Raw genomic sequence first — 19,402 nt, 5'->3', positions numbered from 1 at the left:
CATTAATGCGTGCGTAATTACTACACTGACTGGATTCCAGTAAAAGCCCTAGCGCTTGATTTAGCGCCACGTAGCTCGGGCTGTATTTCTACTGAACGCGAATCCGCTACGTGTCCTGGCTCTAACCCAACAGGACATACGCAGAGGCTGTGAACCTGGTCGTTAGGATTTCCTTCTTAAAATTTTACCCCTCGTTTGTTCGTGTGTTCCGTTTCCCTGCATATCTTTACATGTAAATCTTCACAGGAATATTCCTGCTTTTTGGATTTAAGGAGCTGCATTATCAAATCATCAAGTATATAATTCATAAATCTTTTCAAGATTTAACCCACAGGCTTTAACTGCAGTGAATGCATATATGCACATGAGCTTTAATTGTTATCTATTCTTGGAGGTTTTGAAAAATACTCTTGAGTGCACATATGGACTAGCAGTGGCATTTACTGTAAACCATCGTTGCTGTAGGACTGCACAGTTGGTTGTTGAATACCACAAGCTGTACTGTCAACATGTCATCTGTACACAATGCTTCTGTGCCACATGGTGGTGTCAACACTTGGTTATAATATGCCAGAGACAGTATGTAAGACTACGCCGGAAAGCAAGCATTTGTATATTCCTAATATTTCATATGTGAATGAAATGAGGGTTCGACTGGGAGGGGTTCCTAGCCTGCGATTGGCTCGACTGACCACTTAATGGGCGGAGCCGTCCATCGCTGATCGATCGATCGATACTCGCTTTGATTAAATCCGCGTGGCCGGCGGAGCTCGATCGCCCTGCTGCCGGGTCCAGCCGGTGAGGGGCGGTCATGGGAGTTGTCGAGCTCAACCCCGCCCGCTCCGACGCATTTTAAAGCGGGGGGGTGGGGGGGCGGGGAAGGAAGACTGGTGCTTCCAGCAGCGGCCCTCTTATCCTCTCGTCTGCCCGGTTTACATTGGGAATACTTAATGTTCCTCCGAAACGCCTTCGCTTATGGGTGCGCCGGGCGGCTCATTTTAATAACATTGATCCGCCTCCCGAAGGGACCAATTCCGCAGACCTGATTGATCTTAATGATTTAGTCAGGCAGCGGAACGGAGGACGTCTGACAGATTTGTTACCCGGCCATTACCAAATCAGCACCATGCCTCCCCTTTAAACGCGGATGATAGAGACGTCAGCCTTGTGACACGAACCAAAGTAGCTTCGAGGGTTGGCGCTGCGGTTTTGAGAGGGTGGGCTAACCGCCAATTAGAATCTGACGAAATTGTTTCAAAGGAGAGGACTTATTCATGAGCTCCGCCACATGATTCCTGTTATCGTTGACATTTTAGTCAAAAGAAATCACGATTTCTCCCTTGCCACTTGATGATATTTCAGCAAACTGCTTAATCTAGGTGCTAGATAATCAGGAGAGCATTTTAGCATTGTTTAAAAATAGTATCCGTTGGGTGGCTCATTCGGTTAAGGCACTGTGCTGTGCGGCATGGATGAGCTCCGTGGTCTCGGATCAAATCTGGACCATGCCAGTGTCCACTGTGGCTGCATGCATGGTGACATGTAATTCGTGATTGCATGGATTGCATCATATGGTAGGATTCAGATAATTATGGGTCCACTTCATTTCATTGCTCTCTAGCGACCCCCACTGGCTGTGCGGGTGCCCAGGGACTGCATGCCAAAGCCTCATATGAGATGTCTTCCTCCGACTCAACTCTATAAGCGCTTGACTGTGGTGTGAAAGGAAGTCGGCTGATGAAACCAAGTGTTTCGGAGGAGAACCGCAGCCGTCCTCACTCCCCTGCATTGGCAGGGATAATAACGCATGAGAGTGGCTGCAATCAGTGAATGGACATTCCAAATTAGGGTGGAAATTGGATGTACTCAGCCCAATGTTGGGCGCCAAATTCATTTTTAAAAATAAACAAAAACATGATGCCTGCTTTGGTGATAATATATTGGTTAAAGGCTCGTACAAAACAGCTGGCTTTGTTTGCCTTAATTTTGGAGAACTCAATTCGTACTTGGCCGTTTTTTTCTGCCCGGTCGTTTTAATGGATATCATCATTAAAGTGCATTGTAAATGAAGCTCCAGATGGAATGTTCTACAGCGGTGCCTAATCTCAGTGAAATGTTCTCAGATGCTCTTATTGATTTAGCCAGAGACCACCAATTATGCATTACGATATGAAATAGCCCTCTAATGTGACACTAATTGCAGCTCCCGAATCAAACTGGTTCATTTTCGTCTGTCATATAAAATATTAATTGTTCGCTTTCCTGGTCTTTGCAATGAGAGCTGTCAGATTAAAGTAAGGATTACATTAATTGAGTCACAAGTCCTTTGCAGAGTCAAAGAGGCTTAGTAGTGTGCTGTCAGTTTTAACTGATTATTTGCACACATTGGAATGTTGTTGCTCTCCCTGTCCAATAAAACTGTTCCTCGCCGCTGAACCAGAAATAGATTGGTGTTGAAGCTTTTTGAAATCATTTGGGGGGGGGGGGGTGGTGGGCAAAGCAAATGATTGAGGGTTACGGTTGAATGGGTGAACACAGCTCTTGGCTGAAGGAAACCCGTTTTTGAAAAGGGTACTTATACATGGTCCACAGCAAAATCAGGCTGGACTCAGTATTGCTTTCCTGTTGACAAATTAGCTCAGGATTTAGAATTATAGCAAGTCCTGGATGTCCTGTTCTGGCAGAGAGATTGAGTGCTGCTGAGTGTAAACAAATGATAGAGGAGATGGCTGGGTAAAATGGCACTAGCCCTTAATGCTGGTTAAATCTACCCTGTCTGGCGTTATTTCTCGCTAAGCGGAATTGGGGTGAATTACACATTTGGGGGACTTGCTCGCTCGTGTTTTACATTGCGAGCCGAGAGCTCTTGGCCCTAGACAAGCTCTGAAGAGACCAGGGCTTTGCAGGAGCACACCTCAAACCACAGTCCAGAAATTCTACTGTCAACACAGTGTGCCTGTTTCTATGGAAACGCCATATTTTTCATGATTAGCTTTAAGCTGTGGAAACCTGTTAAGAGAAGTGAAATATCCTGAAATACTGTCTGTTATTCTGTGTGTAATGTTGTCAAGTCTTTCAAGGTTGAGGTGAGTAGGTGGACCATTTTTATTTCTAAATATCTTTAAGAGTAAAGAAGGATTATTCCCTCTGTAATGCAGTCTCCCGCTGGATTGAGTGATTGCTTTAAAGCCAGCGGTGTCATTGTCTCGCCATGCTCTTGCCTCATGAATTTTTTTCTTGGGTGGGTGGAGATCTCAAATTCTGCTTTTCCCATCTCGCCGATTTCCTTTTGAAATGAGACAGAAGGCTGTTCTGATCTCGTCGAATGGAGAATAGGTGCTCCAAGCTCCAGCTCCCTCCCTCCTGTGAGAGGGATTAGGGCTTTTTTTTTTTCTCCCGGAGATGGGCTCACGCTCCAGTCTGGCCTGTGTATACAGAACCCTCCGGAAGGTTCCAGAAAGGAGTGAGTGACACACACACACACACAACATGGATTGCCGCCATCTTGGCAGTGTGGTGCCCCTAGTGTCACCCGCTGATGTGCGGGGTCGGCGGAAACCGCTCGTCCGCCGATCCTCGTCAGCGCCGCGATTAAAATGGCTGCTGCGTGAATGGCACAAAAATTGCCGATAAATGGCCCCCCTCACAGAAAACAACGCCCGTCTCTCACTGCTTTGCTCCCTTCGTTTTCCCCTCTCCCCCGGAGGGGGCCGGCGAGACCGGGGCGGAAGCGCGGAGCTCTCTCGTCCGGACAGCAGTCCGCCGGGCCAGGCCGCGGCCGGCGCCATCAGTGCACGCGAGTTCCGGACTGAACCATCCGGCCCGCCGTCGCGGGGAGACCGAGAGCGAGACGTGACGGAAGATCAGAGAGACGCCATCAGTCTTGTCGGAGGAGCTGGCTATCAAACGGAGGCCCGCGGAGACCGCGGCTGCTGCTGATGACTGTGCAGATAATGATGCGTTTCCTGTCTCTCTCATGACGAGGCCTTTGGATTCACCTTTAATGTCTGATTGACGTAGGCAAGTCCACTAATGACCTCCGTGTTCGTAATCCTTGCAGTAGTATAATGCAGTAGATCCAAGGCCACCAGATCAAATACAATCATCAAATCAATTTGATTTTGATGGCCCTTCTTGCAGAAAACTGTCACAAAGATACGAGAGGCAGAAACGAGCAAAAACAGAGCAAGAACCAGGCCTGAACCTCCAAATAGCAAGCGTGTGTGCTAAAAAAAAACTCCCTGTGGAGAGAAAAACCCTTAAACGGAGGTGAGAAAAACTCCCTGTTGGGAAGAAATCTCAAGAGGAACCCGGCTATAGAGGGAAAGCCCATCGTTTGCTGGCCAGCCCTGTGTTAAGCAGCAGTAGAATGGGTGTAACAGAAATGTAGTAAGGGATCAATCAGAGCAGAACAAATTAATGTATCACAGTTTTTTTGCAGGTGCTTCATCGTCTTTCTGTCGAAGAGAGAGTTTTTTGCACCTAGCAGATCATTTCTTTCTGTCTGAACGATGCTCTGTTTCTCTTAGATCAGTGTTAAAGGGGATGGGCCGCAGTCTTTGCCGATTGAGGGTAAAGGGCAAGCTTGCTGTCGTTTGCTTCGCAGCTGTTTTTCAGGGCTCGGCGTCTCGCATCGGCGGATTTGAAAAATAGATCTGCGCGACGGTGTCCCAGCGAGCGGAGCAGTGACACAGCAGCCTCTCCCACAGAGCGCTTCTGCGTCCCCAGCGTTTCCTCCCCGCAGTGCAGACCAAGGACTCCTTTTCGTTTGAACCTCGCGTCGGTTTAAGATGTGCACAGCGAGAATTCTTCGGCACTTCGGAATGAAAGCTGCTTTTGAGGCGGGGGTGGAAAGTCTGTTATACCTGATTAAATATTTTCAGAAATATTTTTTGGAAACGATGAAGAATTCCATTTGCTGTGTGTGACCTACCTATTGGTTCTACCACATGACACAGTACCTAATCAAATTTCACCCCGAAACAGTTCCCCTTGTGTTAAATCATTTTTCAAAACGTCAGAAAGGCTTTGTGTAGGTATGAGCCAATGGTAATCTCTGCTAAACAAACTGTATTTAATAATATAATAACTAGATGCATAAGTTATATATGTATATATTTCGTAATAGGATATAGTAGGAATACTGGCATATTGGTTTTATATTGATGGTCACTAAATGACAGGATCATATTGCACATATGTTGACATATGTTGCACATACTGTATGTTGCACATATCCACCACACATCTTGTCATGTAATACATATTTATACTTGTCTCTGATATGTAAATGATACATTGTGTCCATCATCTTGGGTTTTTAACAGTCTGAAGACACGTCGTCCTCAGATGTGTGCCTGACATTTTGCCTCTGCAGCTATGCTTTGCAGCGAGAGTCTCGGCTTGTTAAGGGCTAATCCTGCTGCGGCAGACGGGTCGATTGACCGATCTGTTTATCAATCACGGGAGAGCGATGCGTTTCGCCGGGGCGGACAGTTTTCCTCCGTCCCCTCCCTCGTTCCGCACGGACGCACGGACGAACGGGCGAGCGACGGATCGGTGACGGATCGGCGTCCGGGGGCCGGACGGCGCCGTCTGGCCGCTGCCTAATTCCTCCTGTCCTCCCCCCCCCCCCCCGCAGACGTGGACACCACCAAGGACCCCTGCCAGAAGGTGAAATGCAGCCGGCACAAGGTGTGCATTGCCCAGGGCTACCAGAGAGCCATGTGTGTCAACCGCAAGAAGCTGGAGCACAGGTGGGTGGCGTTCTGGGGGGGGGGGGGGGGGGCATGGGGGGCATGGGGGGGGGGTGTACGAGCAGAGACCAGACGGGCGTGGGAGTTCTACGGTTGTAGAAGTTTACGTTTCTCTGCGTGTGGGAGACGGTGTAGTTGACAAGCGGAGTAGAAGGTGTCGTTGTCATGGTGTAGGAATGTCAGTTTCATAGTTTGTAGGACCAAGCTACAAGAAAAGGAACAGGCGCAATGGTGTTTACATGTCATTGGGCGTGGGAGGGCATGTTGGCGTTACAGTGTTTGTGACATCACAAATGTTTTGACACTATTTGTGTAATTTTCCTCTGCTGGCACCAGGATATTATTCTTGCGTGCTGCTTGTTGAGAGCCCCTGTCAACATGTCTTGGTGCTAGGGCTTATGACAGTGTGAGTAAGCCTGATGAGAGATGAGTCATTTCAGCACGAGGATGTTTGCCGCGCTCTAATTGCATTTGACTGAAGCGTAGTCATGTGCTGTCAGTGCAGGGCCACCAGACTCCAATGGACAGCTGTCATAGCGTGACCCTCGCACACAGTCCCCGTCATAATCCTCACACCACATCTCCTGATGTTTTATACGTCTTCCATGAAGTGGGAGATTCTAGCCCGAGCATAATCAGAAAAATTAATGGAGCGAAACGTTATTACCTGCAAAGTATATCTGTGGTGACGGACATTTATCTTTTTCAATAAAAGAACTTCATCTGGGAAATCACCCTTGAGATCTGAGAGTCCCATTTTCTCTCTGCGACTGCGGGAAAATGGGACGTGGGTACTGAGAATGATCACACCTTGCCATTCCACTCTCATTAAGTACACTCTCAGTAAGAGCACTAATGCCTTTTAAAGCACCCGTAGTGGTGTGTATGTGAGGCTTTTTACGAAGCGTGACGATCTTAAGAATTAATTCCCGATGAAGCGGCGAAAAATTTCCTAACGGAGATGTGTGTCGGACTGCCAGTGGAAAAGGACAGATGCGCTGTCTAATCTCCTGTTTGTCTTTCTTCGTGACTGTCAGCCATGGCCGTCTTGATTGACAGCAACAAAAAGAAAAAAAAACATTAACACAAACCGTCAGGCAGTAAATAAATGTAACATCTGCTGTGATACTGGATGTATAAGTGTTTCCCCCATACTAGGATTTGTTTGCCAAAGATGTTTTCCCCATACTAGAAGATATTTATGAAAGATGCGTTTTCCCCATACTAGGAGTTGTTAACCATAGATGTGTTTTTAATCCATTCCAGGGGTCGTTTACCATAGATGTGTTTTCCCCATACTAGGACGCATTTACCATAGATGTGTTTTCCCCATACTAGGAGGCGTTTATCACAGATAGACTTGGTAGAAATGGTTCCGCGCCAATGTGTTTGCTTTGGTTTCTTGTTTTATTTCCTGTAGGATCAGACAGCCAGCCCTTAAGCCTCATGAAAGTGGCTGTAAGCCATGCCCTGTGTCTGCCTCCACGCCAGTGTGTGGCTCCGATGGACACAACTACGCCTCCCAGGTAAATCACGGCCTGTGTGTGACAGCAGTCCCGTGTACAACCGTTAAATCCAATTGCTCGGAACAGTTAAGTTTTCTGCATAATTTTCTGCAAGCCTTTCGAATATCGGATTGCCTGTCATTACGCACGGCAGTCTTTTGCTGTGAAGCAATGAAAAATGACCCCCCCCTCCTTCTTTCCTTCTTGCTTGTCTCTCATTTCTTCATTACTTGCACGGCTCTGCATTAATGTACGAATTAGCGGCTAGAGGTTCTCAGTTTGTCACCGGAAGCGGAGGGGACAGGCTCGCCAGATTTATGCGGGGGAATGATTAATCGCTTGAGAGCATTTGAATGGCGGCGGGAGCGTGGCGGCTAGCGCTCGGCCGCTTTATTGATTTATGTATTGTTTTTAATTTGACCTTGTTGAAGAGGCAGAGGGAAACGGCTGTTCGCTTCAGCCTCCTCCACGGCTCCGTGTCTCATTTGAATGAGCGGTTCCCTTCGCCGCGGTCACCTCTGTAAATATTTTATCTGGATCTCGGCTGGGCTTTGTGTCCCTTGTCCCGAGCAGCGTAAGCTAAAATGGTGCCACTGCAGCGCGTCAAAGCTGGGCGTGGATTTTCTGTGTGTGTGTGTGTGTGTGTGTGTGTGTGTGTGTGTGTGGTCCTGTGCCTGCATGTATGTGCGTGGGAGTGCATTCCATCCGCGTGAATTTGCGTTTGTGTTTGCACACATCAGCGTGGATGCACGCGCACGTGCGTGTGTACTTCAGTGTGTTTGCGAGTGTAGCCGCGTGTGTTTGTTCGCATGTACGATAGCTCTGGGATTTAGACTCCCCCCTGAGTCTGTGTGTTTGTTTGTGTGTTTGTCTGCGCTTTCGTGATTGCATTGAGATCGATGCGTGTGTTTGCGCATGTGGGCGGAATACGCCCGCGTGCATTTTTCCGTGCGCCTGAGCTGTAGATTAATGCCTCTGTCTGTGTGTGTGTGTGTGTGTGTGTGTGTGTGTCTGTTACAGTGCAAGCTGGAGCAGCAGGGATGCCTCACAGGGAAAGAATTGACTGTGAAGTGCGCTGGCCTTTGCCCCTGCACCACTGATGCGATTCCCACCTCCGACACGCAGGGCAAACATGGCAAGTATCTGCGATGCGCCTCGAACCTCTACCTCCCTCTCCCTCCTGCGGCACACTCTTTTAACCTCAAAGTCATTATCCGGCTTATTTCAAATTCTCCACCGTTCCCCCGGCCTCGCAGTCCAATTGAAGCTTTTGTGTTTACTGTGGATCAAAAGCTCATTCGGAGCAAGATGGTTCCTTGAAGCCAAAGTTAGCAGAGCAGATTTAAAGCAAAGCTTTTGAAGATTCACTTACAACTTTTCGCTGAAATATGAGGAGATTGGAAGGCTCCCATTCCTCGGAGTAACATTCCGCCATAATCTTTGCTCATTTGGGTCTGTAATGAGCAATTACGGAGATTACTCCACGGTTTTGTTTGCAGGTAGCTTCGGCTTAATTAGAAAAGCCATTTGTGATTGAAATATTGATTCCGTCGTCAGGGAATTAATAATTTAGCGTGAGCATTCATCATTGCTAAACCCTACCCAATTCATTGGCTATGCATATTGACGGAGGGGGGTTCTGGGGGCTGTCGATACTTTGGGAGGGATTTTATTATGATTTATGCGTTGTATCTATAACCGGATATGTGGGGATTCGTTTCAAATGGGAAGCAGCTTCCAAATTGGAAATGGCAGGTTCTGGCTGGTTATTTTCAGCACTTTTCCTTCATCTCGATTCCATTGGGGGCTCTCTTGATTTACACTAACCTAGTGGGGATAAATTACACTCTGTGGCTTGGCAATGCACAGTTTTCTACGTTTATTTTATTGCCAAACTTCCACAGTGCAATGTGTTTCTGCTGTTTATTTGTATAGTTTGCTGTCGAATTGATCTGATTTCATATGTTCCATTTTCAATAGCCTTTGAAGAACCTCCCAATAAATTATATTGTACATCTCAAGGGCTTTTATTATTGAAAAATAATTTGATAATGTAGTATGTATCAGGTCAAAATGCGAAAGGAAGTCTAATGTGAAAATGGACCCAGGGTCCAGCTAGGACAAAACGTCCTCAAAATGTTGCTGCCATGTAGTGGCAATGTTATAACTCTGACAGAACATTCCAGTAGCATTGTGAGGACCTCTTGTGCTAGCCGGGGAGCCATCTTGTTTTTTTGCGGGCCCAGTGTTACCCCAGTGCGAGCTCTGAGCAGAACCGCAGGGCGTGCCCTAGGGAAGGCCGGTGCCTGTGCTGATGCGGATATCTGAGCCCAGCCTCTCTCTCCCCCCCCCCCCCCCCCCCCCCCCCCCCCCCCCCCCCCCCCCCCCCCCCCCCCCCAACCAGAGAGCTGCACTGGGCAGGACCTCGCAGACCTAGGCGATCGCCTGCGCGACTGGTTCCAGCTTCTCCACGGCAACGCCAAGCAGAACAACTCGGGCAAGCCCGGCGCCGGCACAGCCTCGGGTGAGGACAGGGCCGCTCTCGCCCAGCGTTGACCTTTGAACCCTATTCAGCGCTTGTTACTCGAAATAAGTGTGGGGACAGCTCTCCGATCTCTCGGGATAGACCGACTGTGTTTGCCAGGCGTAAAATGTGATATGATCTACGAGCTAATGCAGAACTCTCGAGATAAGCCAAATCGCATTCTTTTGAAGGGAACTGTTCAAGAATGTACATCTGATATATTTCACGATGTTTATGAAGTAACTAAATTCCGACCCAAACATTCTGATATGTGTACAATGAGCCTATATTAACATTGAGTTATATAATACTGTAACTCTAATTTATAGTCATTATAAAGGGACAAATGGTGTCAAATATAAGGTACTTCCAGAGGCTGAAACCCCTTTTGTCTACCATTGATACCTTAGACAGAGGTTTTCTCTGCAGTGAATTGAGCTATACTAAAACCTGTCCAAAGAAAAATGCGGCTTTTTCCTTGGATAGTTCACTGCGCACATAAAGGCATTGTTCACCACTGGCATGCTTAGTATGCGAATCCCAGAAGGAGCCAGCAGATTTCATCACCCACAATGCTTTCCTGGACACTAACGTCAAGTTATGCGCTCGGTATATAAACTATTAAACTGAAACAATGGACACAAATAAGAAAGTTTAAATTAACTGCTTTGGCAATTAAAGCTGATTGGCGCTTAGCTGTGTGGAAATGAAAGACTGATTATTTTTAGGCATTTCTGTTGAATTAAAAATGAAATTGAATTGAGGTTTAAATGTTTCCACACCAAATAGGGTAATTGTGCCATTTTTACTCATTAAATATAAAGTTAGAAATAGCGTGTTATATTTTATATTAAAAAAGGTTTATATATGCATGAGATTGAATTTGTGTTGTATTGTTGGCTTATCTACAGTTGAAAATCCAATTAATGTAGTGGTTGTCATTAACCAGATTGTAGTGGCTGTCAATAACTGTGTGTGCCAACTTCCGTGGCTGTTTGGAGAGCAATGTGAAGGTAACAAGATAGACAAACAGTAACATAGCCTAGCCAATGTTTATCTGGTCCTGTTTATTCCTTATTTAACAAATGAGAAATCTGCTTCAATAGTCTTCAATCGTAAAAGTTAAAAGCTTCTAAGGTTAATTTCTGTTAATGTACTCATCCATAATTCATATGTATGCTTCTGGCACAAAATACGGAAGGCGACCTTTCTGACCACTGGGCCACAGAGAAGTGCTCGTATATCAAACATGCCGTTGGCTGGAAATAAATCAGTTCCTGTTTGTGGAAAAGGGTCAGTTCAGTTCAATTTATCAAAAGAACTGATATTGTTCCCCGTCAGCTGATGCTGTACTTCTGTTATTGCTTTAACGTGGGATTTACGGCTAAGAGGTGACATCATTAATTTGTTTGCGTCGGCAGTTCTGGACAAGAGCTTGGTGGCGAGCTGCAAGGACTCTATCGGCTGGATGTTCTCCAAGCTGGACACCAACGGCGACCTGTACCTGGACCAGGCCGAGCTGGCCGCCATCAACCTGGACAAGTACGAGATCTGCATCCGGCCCTTCTTCAACTCCTGCGACAGCTACAAGGACGGGAAGGTGTCCACCGCCGAGTGGTGCCTCTGCTTCTGGAGGGAAAGTGAGTCCGGGGGGGGGGGGGGGGGTCTGCTTAAACATACATTCGCGCCACTGCGCTTCTCCCATGCAAATGTTTCTCCCCGGATTCACAGCAGGGCGGGTTTTTCAATTGGTCAGTTACATATAAACCCAAGCTGATTGTCTTGGGGGAGAGGCCAATGTATGAGAGGAGTTTGCCAACAGCACAGTGGCCTACAGAACATGTCCGGTGACTGGCTCCCAAGTCTTTTGGATGAATTTGATGCATGCAGTCTGAGAAACAGCCTTTTCCGGCAGTTACTGTGGGGGTGAGTGTAGCCTTCTCACGATCGTTCCTGCTGCGTGGAAAAACTGATTGCTTGCGTCGCTCGGCAGAAATAAAGAAAGCGAAACCCTCTCCCACGCACTCTGACTTGTAGTCCGCGTTAATGGGTTCGCGCATTTCGATTGGAGAAAGTCAGCCCGCGCCTTTGTGAGTCACTCCTCTGTTCCTGGACCTCTGACACAGTGATGTCACAGGCCTCCCTCCGCAGCCGTGTGGCAGCGGTCTTTGGGGGCACCTTCCGAAAAGCGCTTAGGGAGCGTGTTCCGTCACGCCAGGTCCCTGGCGCCCCCTCGCTGAGGGGTGTGGGGGGTGGGGGGGTGTATCCCCTGGTTGTTGACAGCCTGGCTCCCAGCTCACTGGAGTTCAGGCCTTCCCTAGGGCACACCCTGTAGCTCTGCCTGGGCACCGGGGGTGTGATTAAGACCAGGACTGCCACGGCCAACAGCCTGCCTGGGCAGCTCTAACTGCCCCCATGCTCATCCTCATTAAACACAACAGGGCTGTTTCACCTCTGACTCTGGAGTGCCCTCATTTACCACAGAGCGCTCACCCAAAACTGTAGATCGGACAGTCGCACAAGATGAATATATTAGGGGGAAAACTAAGTGTATCTGATCCGTGTTCCTGAAAATGAGCGCAAAGTATATGCTAAGTATTTCACTCTCTGTATATGATTTGTATAAAAAATGTGTTGGAATCTCTCAGAAGCTCGGTGAAAGAGGTAGTGTAGGTCTGGCTGTGTTGCAGAATGGCTTGATTTTGGTAATGAAGCACAATGACCCCTTTCTTCCTCAGAACCCCCCTGCCTGGCAGAGCTTGAGAGGATCCAAGTGCAGGAAGTGGCCAAAAAGAAGCCCGGTACGTGTCTTCAGTTATGCACGCGTGTGTGTGTGTCTTTGCATATGTGTTTGTATATTTGTATACGGATGTGTATATTTGCAGTATCTGTGTGTATGGGTGCAGGTCTGTGTATTTTTTGTGTGTTTGTGTGTGTGTGTGTGTGTGTGTGTACACGTGTGGATATATATTTGTATATGTATGTATGTATATGTGTTTTTGTATATGGCGGTGCATACGGCCTCATTTGTGTGTATGTGTGCATATATGTTGACTGAGGTTTGTGTTGATTCGTGTTGTGTGTGTATATGCGTGTGGGTAGGTGTATCTTTGTATAAGGGTATGTTTGTTTGTAAATTCGCGTGTTTGTTCATCTATCTGTGTGCGTGTATATGTAACGCTGCCTCCGGCAGCAGTCCGTGGCTGAGGAGGTTCATTAAACAGATCACAAGCACGAGGCTGGGATTACCTCCTAATCAGGCTGGGGATTAGGGAGCTGTACTAGCAGCCGGCCTCCCCCTGGCTCCGCACAGGTGCATTGTGGGTGCTGCAGACAAGGAAACAAAGCGCACTGCCGCTTATCCGCACCGTGCTCCTTCGTAAAAAAAGCAAATGTGCCTTCTCTGAAGGAGACTTGGACATGCTTCCAGAATATTCTATGCTCCGGCATTTGCTTTCAGTTCACACCTCCCCTTGTCTTCTCCCGTTTTTTTTTGTACTCTGAAATATGTTTTTGGAAACCCTGTGAAGTGAAAGTCAGGTTTGACAGGCACTGAGGAGAGTCTGTAGAGAGGGGCTAACAACAGTAAAAATCTGCCATAATCCTAGAGCTGTATCCCGATGACAGCCTAACTGCAGACATCCCACAAACCCTCTCCTCCTCTGGCTTTTCATTGTTCAATCCCGCCAGTTCAAGCCCACATCCGTGTATAGGTATTTTTTGAGCCTGTAGTCTACCCTCCCTAAATTGATTTCAGTCCCACTGCCGGGACTGAAGACGTGCGCCGCTTCTCAAAATGAGTGCCGTTTAAAAAAAAAAAAAGAAAAAAGAATGGCAGTCCAGAATGGCAGATGAGGTACGTGGGGGCGGGGGGGGGGGCGATGAATATTTAAAGCGGTGCTTTTTTTCGTGCCGTTTGCCAGGGATGTACATCCCCAGCTGCGACGAGGACGGGTACTACAGGAAGCTGCAGTGCGACCAGGGCAAGGGGGAGTGCTGGTGCGCGGATCAGCACGGCTCCGAGCTGGCGGGCTCCCGGATCCATGGCAACCCCGACTGCGGTAAGGCAGGCGACCCGGGGGGGGGGGACCCGGGCGTCGCACCGCGTACGCACAGACACAAGGCCCCCCATTCTGCACAGAGAGCTCTGGCGCTCTTTATTATAGCGGGGAGCCCGCGTCTCACGGATGCGCCTCATTTGCATTCCAAAGGGCCAGGTTGCCTCTCTGAATAAGGCTTTTAAAGATAAGGTTAGCTTCATCAGACATGTTGTTTACCAGAGATATTCTTTGTTTGGCGTTTCACTTAATGTGATTGCGCCTGTTCATTTCACTGATGGACTTTAGCGATAACAGTCTCTCCTTAATGGTTGCAGATATTAATTCCCTTACTCTGGGATGTCACCTTTATTAATATTCAAAATTCAAAAGTAAGTGACTATGAAAAGAGTGAGTATAATATACAGGACATGCAGTATTCGCAACTCTATATATATATATATATATATATATATATATATATATATATAAAATCAAGGATTATAAGGCTGAGAAATAAGAAAAAAACATTCAGAGACATAGGCCAAACCTTAGGCTAACGAAAGTCAATGGTTTTGTCCCTCCTCCAGATGAACTGGTGGGCTATTCGGGGGACTTTGGCAGTGGGGTCGGATGGGAGGATGAAGAGGAGAAGGAGGCAGAAGAGAATGCAGAGGAGGTGGAGGAGGAAGAGGAGGGGGAGGCGGGAGAGGCCGATGACGGAGGATACATCTGGTAGAATACGACACGAGGAGACGTTGGCTGACGCTAACCGGCTCTCCCGTTTATGGAATTAAAAAAAGGATTGTGGGAACTAAAGGGGCAGACATCTTTGAACCAAGCTGAATGACTCTTGGGGTGGGGGGGGAGGGGGCAGGAGGGTGGGGGGGTACCTACTTGACCAGGTTTGGTCTTAAATATGTGTGACACTTCATTATTTTTCTGTTTCTTGTGCAAGAGAGGAGTTTCCATTGAGCAGTCTTAGCACCTGGAGTCACAAGCTCTTCAGGCCGTGGGAAGGGCCACAGTAAACAGCGCTCAGGCTAGCGATGAACAGATTCCTGTGCCGTATGCTTGTGCCGTGCAAGTACAATATACTACCAGCAAGCAGAACAGCCCAATCTGCAGGACAAATTTGTGAGCGTTTCACGGCAAATGATTTATAATGAAATCTGAGATGTAGCGAACAAGCCGTTTCGCCGCCTTTCCAGATCCGCCAATATTTCTCGTTTAGGAGGCAGATTGACGTTTATGTCCCGGTTTCCGGAGGATGCGGAGGGGGAGGCGTTTGGCAAGGGCCTCGGCAGATTGGTCCTGTCCCGCGTCGCGCTCGTCCCCGCGGACGGCGGATAACCGTCGGCGAGAGAGATGGGCGGGCCCCCGCGGCCACGCCCCTGGCCCGGTGCTGCCGTCACGGCGACGCGGCCGTCCGCAGCTCGGGAAGAGGGGTTTGTTCGCTCGCTTGTCACCGGCTGACAGGTCTGGAAGCAGCCCGGGCTGTCTGGGTCCAGGCAGCTGTCCCTTATTAACAGGACACAGTCAAGCCTGTACAACCCGCCAAATGCGTCGCGGCGGGGGGGCGGAGCTGGCTGGTTCCCGGGCTTATAGAGGCCCGTGGGTGACACGGACAAAGGCAAGCTAGCTGTGTGACAGTGCCGGGGTGGTAAAATCAGTCCGCGGCGGTTGGCCTGAAAATCCTTCATGCTGCCGAGGTCCTTCCGGGTGGTTCTATTGTTTTGTAATTACATCTGTGAAAGGGTGACCTGCTGGAAGGAGGCTGGTTGTGTTCCTGATGTTTCATAAATTCTGCGTTTGTGATGAAAGGAATTGAGAATTCATGAATTGCTCATAGCATTCCCTCCCTGGGGACTGTCTTAGTAGCATCTTTACAGTGTTTCCTTTGAGTCTCAATAACCATTGAAAGTGGGGCATGTTGGAGCATTATTAAATGTGCCTCTTTGGCTTTACCCAACTCTCTGAAGTACAGAGTTCTGTGAAATGCACTGGAACCAATCCGATCCTGCGTGACAATGAAAGGATTTCAACGTTAATGGAGTCAAATCCAAGGCCATTACAATGGTTAATCGGTTGGACTGGCTTGTCTTAGAGGTGTGATGGTTTTTTTTGGTGGAAAAGCTAGGAGCTACATACTGAGAACAGTCCTGTGTTGCCTGAGGGGGACCGGTCAATCTTTGAAGATCCCGTCTACCCTGATTTGATTGCCACCGTTATGCCAGTCATTTGTGATGTCATAAGCGCACATCACTACTGTAAGGACTGGAACCAACTTAAGCAACCACAACCCTGGGCACTAGTATCAAGCTGCTGAATACAATTCGGACACACGTACACACACACACACACAAACACTTCATCAAATGAGATTGGTTTCAGATTGTTGTGATGGCTTTTGTTGAAGTGTTGCAAATAACAAATAGCCTATATCCAATGATGATTCAAAATGAATATTTGCAAATTTGCTATGATGCTGTTGTGATGACTTGTTACAGAAAATACTGCTTCTTAAAATCTAATATCCGTATTGAGGTAAATTAGACAATATATATTTAAAAAAATGTTGAACATTGGGCTTCAATTTGACCACCTTTTTACCTTTTCCCACAAGCATACGGCTCAGTTATGAAAGCCTGTTGCAGAGATATCTTTCTTAGTAGTGCAAGGAACACGGTTTGTTCCATTGTAGTGCTTTACATGAATAATAAATATCTGCGTTTGTTACCTACGGTGGTAATAGAGGGAAACAGTAATGTGTTTCAGGCACACTGCTTAGGTTATGAGAAACAGGGTCATTTAGTTAGGTTTCGTGCTACTGCTAAGCTGAAAAATGTACACATATTCACATGTACATAACTATAAAATGTGGTATGAATAAACATGACACAATCGTTTTTGATTATCGTTCTATTATGGCTTTTTTGGTATACGTTGAACCGTCATCTTAAAAGGCTTTTTTCGTTTGTGTTGCTTTGAGAAAAATTGCCTCAGAACCTTTGGCTGAAACGTGTCGGATCCATCTTCTGTTTCGAGTTTTGTGATGAAGGTGGTATCTGCCTCTCAACCAGTCAGTTTAGCATATGGTCACCTCAGAAATCCTCTCTCCTGTTTGCTTTGGAGTACATAGAAAAACACCAATGACAGCCCTTTAAACGAAAGACAGTTTTAACTGCTACTAAATCTCACTTTTAAGAATGTGCCACTTAATGCTCTATTTTCATCATGCTACTTGAATTTTTTTGTTATAAAAATGTGTATGTTACTTGAAGTTCTGTGTGTATACTTGAATACTCACAATTAGCTATTCTTTTAATGGTGAGTAAATTGTAACCATGTTCTTGCCTGCCATTGGTAAGGTATATACATTAGAGTGTTTCTAGTATTGCATGTTAGTGAACAAGAATGTACTTTTCATTGGCTGAGCACTTTACCATTAAATGAAATTGGTCTGAGATTTATCCTATTTCTATGTTATTTTACACATGCAGCCAAACTTAGATTTCAAACTCTTCTGAAATTCTGATTAAAGTTTGAAAAGTACATATTTGTAAATTAAATGGATTTGCTGAAGAAAACGTTTGTGTTACTTGTGGTTTAAAAGTAAACTTTTCACATTTTCCTTGTATGCATACTCTGTTCAACTGATTTTAAATGACTAGCATTTTGAAATATGTATTACTGATAACATGCATTTAGTAGAATGTGTATTCGTTTTAAGGCTACACACCATGATAATATTTTATGTGTGTATGTGTGTGTGTGTATATATATATATATATATATATATAAACGCACATATGTACACAAAGATGTTGTTTATCACATTTGAATGCGTATGTGAAAATAGAAAAGAAATAATATAATTTACTGTTGTCATGACTTTAATATAAAACTTCTCCAAAAATCCAATTTTTTCCAATTTGACTTTAGTGCATTGGGATTTAATGAATGATTTTGCTCTCTGCTGGCTGTACGCCAATGTTGGCCACTGATGGAGTTTCTTGGGTTGGCAGTAACATCTTGCATGTTTATATTATGGAGATAAACAAGTGTCGTAAATATTTGCCTTTCAAAAGATGGCAAACGCATACTCACATTGACAATGCTCAAGAGGAATTATTTGGATACAAAATAAATTATGATTAAATGTGTATTTTTGTGTTCACATCTAAAAAAACCCTAAATGTTAATGTCACAGATTTTTTTTGCAATTGCGAATTACATACGTTCCATTTTTGGGTGTGTTTGCAAAAACCCCCCTGCCCTTTTTACAGTAAAGGCACAGGCAATCGGATTCTGTGAACAAGCTGTTTTAATTCCAGTTTCAGTTTTATCATCTGGCAAAGCTCACCTTTAAAAAAAAAACAAAAAAAAAAACAACCTTTTTCCATAAGGGACCATAAGTTTAGAGCTCTGGTTCTTTCTGTGATTGTGTCCGGATATAATCATGTTTAACACACTGGCCTCAGCACACCAAAACATGTACACTAAGTACTGTAAAAACAAAAACATCCACTGGATTCTGCTCAGATGTGTAGTCCTACTGGCCACAATGTGTGCAGTGAAAACACACACTAACCTGGCCTTTCAGTGATGGAAAGGTATTGCAGTACATTCTACTGTAGCCATTAGTGAAACATATTCAGTGATGGATTTAATTGACTTTAATGAAAGAGAAAGGACTGGAATTACATGAGACAGTGACGAAGGACTGCATTGGACAGCACATCACACAGGCCTAGTGGTCTTCACAAACAGTAGACATTTTTAACACACAGCCCTGAAAGAGAAATTGTTAGTAAGCTGTTTTAGATTTTACAGTACCAATCTGCTTAATGACATCATCTTCAGTCAATAGTGCGCATAGAATGTAAAATGAAATGCTGTGTACTTAATGTGACTTAAACATAATTCGGTATATTATACACTTAATACACTCTATTTGATAATAAAATAGTACCATAACCATGCCTCGTTCTTATGAATCTTTTCTGTTGAACTCTGGAGTGTTTACCATATTACACTTTTTAAAATTCTTACTATTGCCACTTCTGGGACAGTGGAAAACATACAGTGCTCAATGTTCAATGTGATATTGCAAATTGTCATAAATCTGAGTAGTGTGACTTTTTTATTTCAAGTTTAGAGAAAACTATGGGACAAAGTCTTCTATTGCATTTAATTACTGCGTAACAAGTTCTTCAGTTCACATGGGGGGGAAATCACAAATTATACATATTTTATTAAAGAGCAGGAAGCTCATACACCCATATTAGATCAAGAGGAATATTAATTAGATTATGAGACACTTGAGAATAAAAATACAGTATCAAAAAAACATGTTCACATGCATGCCTGTCGAGCTGAGTAGACTAAAATAGTTAAATGATTTAAATGTTTCAAAGGGATTGGTCCAGTGGGTGAGTTTAGCCCTTGGGTACTTAGGAGGAGCTCCATTTTAGGGTCAGTTCACACACAATAGTGGTGACTGAAAGCTGTATTTAATGCTGTACTCTAGAGGGCAGTAGTGATCATTACATTAGCCGAGAATCTGCATGGAATGCC

At 45.7% G+C, this 19,402-nt stretch overlaps 1 protein-coding gene across 2 annotated transcripts in view; it reads left to right on the top strand.

The window, feature by feature from the left end:
- The window catches only part of spock2 (SPARC (osteonectin), cwcv and kazal like domains proteoglycan 2), a 41,317-nt gene extending 22,510 nt beyond the window's left edge, over positions 1-18,807 (top strand). For both annotated transcript variants that reach the window (XM_035406697.1, XM_035406696.1), the window contains 8 exons: positions 5,642-5,756; positions 7,177-7,282; positions 8,282-8,396; positions 9,666-9,785; positions 11,207-11,425; positions 12,524-12,586; positions 13,709-13,846; positions 14,413-18,807. In XM_035406697.1, coding sequence (XP_035262588.1) covers positions 5,642-5,756; positions 7,177-7,282; positions 8,282-8,396; positions 9,666-9,785; positions 11,207-11,425; positions 12,524-12,586; positions 13,709-13,846; positions 14,413-14,561 — 1,025 coding nt within the window. In that variant the 3' untranslated portion in view covers positions 14,562-18,807. The remainder of the gene's footprint in view (positions 1-5,641; positions 5,757-7,176; positions 7,283-8,281; positions 8,397-9,665; positions 9,786-11,206; positions 11,426-12,523; positions 12,587-13,708; positions 13,847-14,412) is intronic.
- Positions 18,808-19,402: the final 595 nt, after the last annotated feature.

The sequence above is a fragment of the Anguilla anguilla genome, chromosome 2 (genome assembly GCF_013347855.1).
Source record: "Anguilla anguilla isolate fAngAng1 chromosome 2, fAngAng1.pri, whole genome shotgun sequence".
Lineage (NCBI taxonomy): Eukaryota > Metazoa > Chordata > Actinopteri > Anguilliformes > Anguillidae > Anguilla > Anguilla anguilla.
The sequence above is the reverse complement of the archived record's forward strand: the minus strand, read 5'-3'. Positions and strand labels throughout refer to the sequence as shown.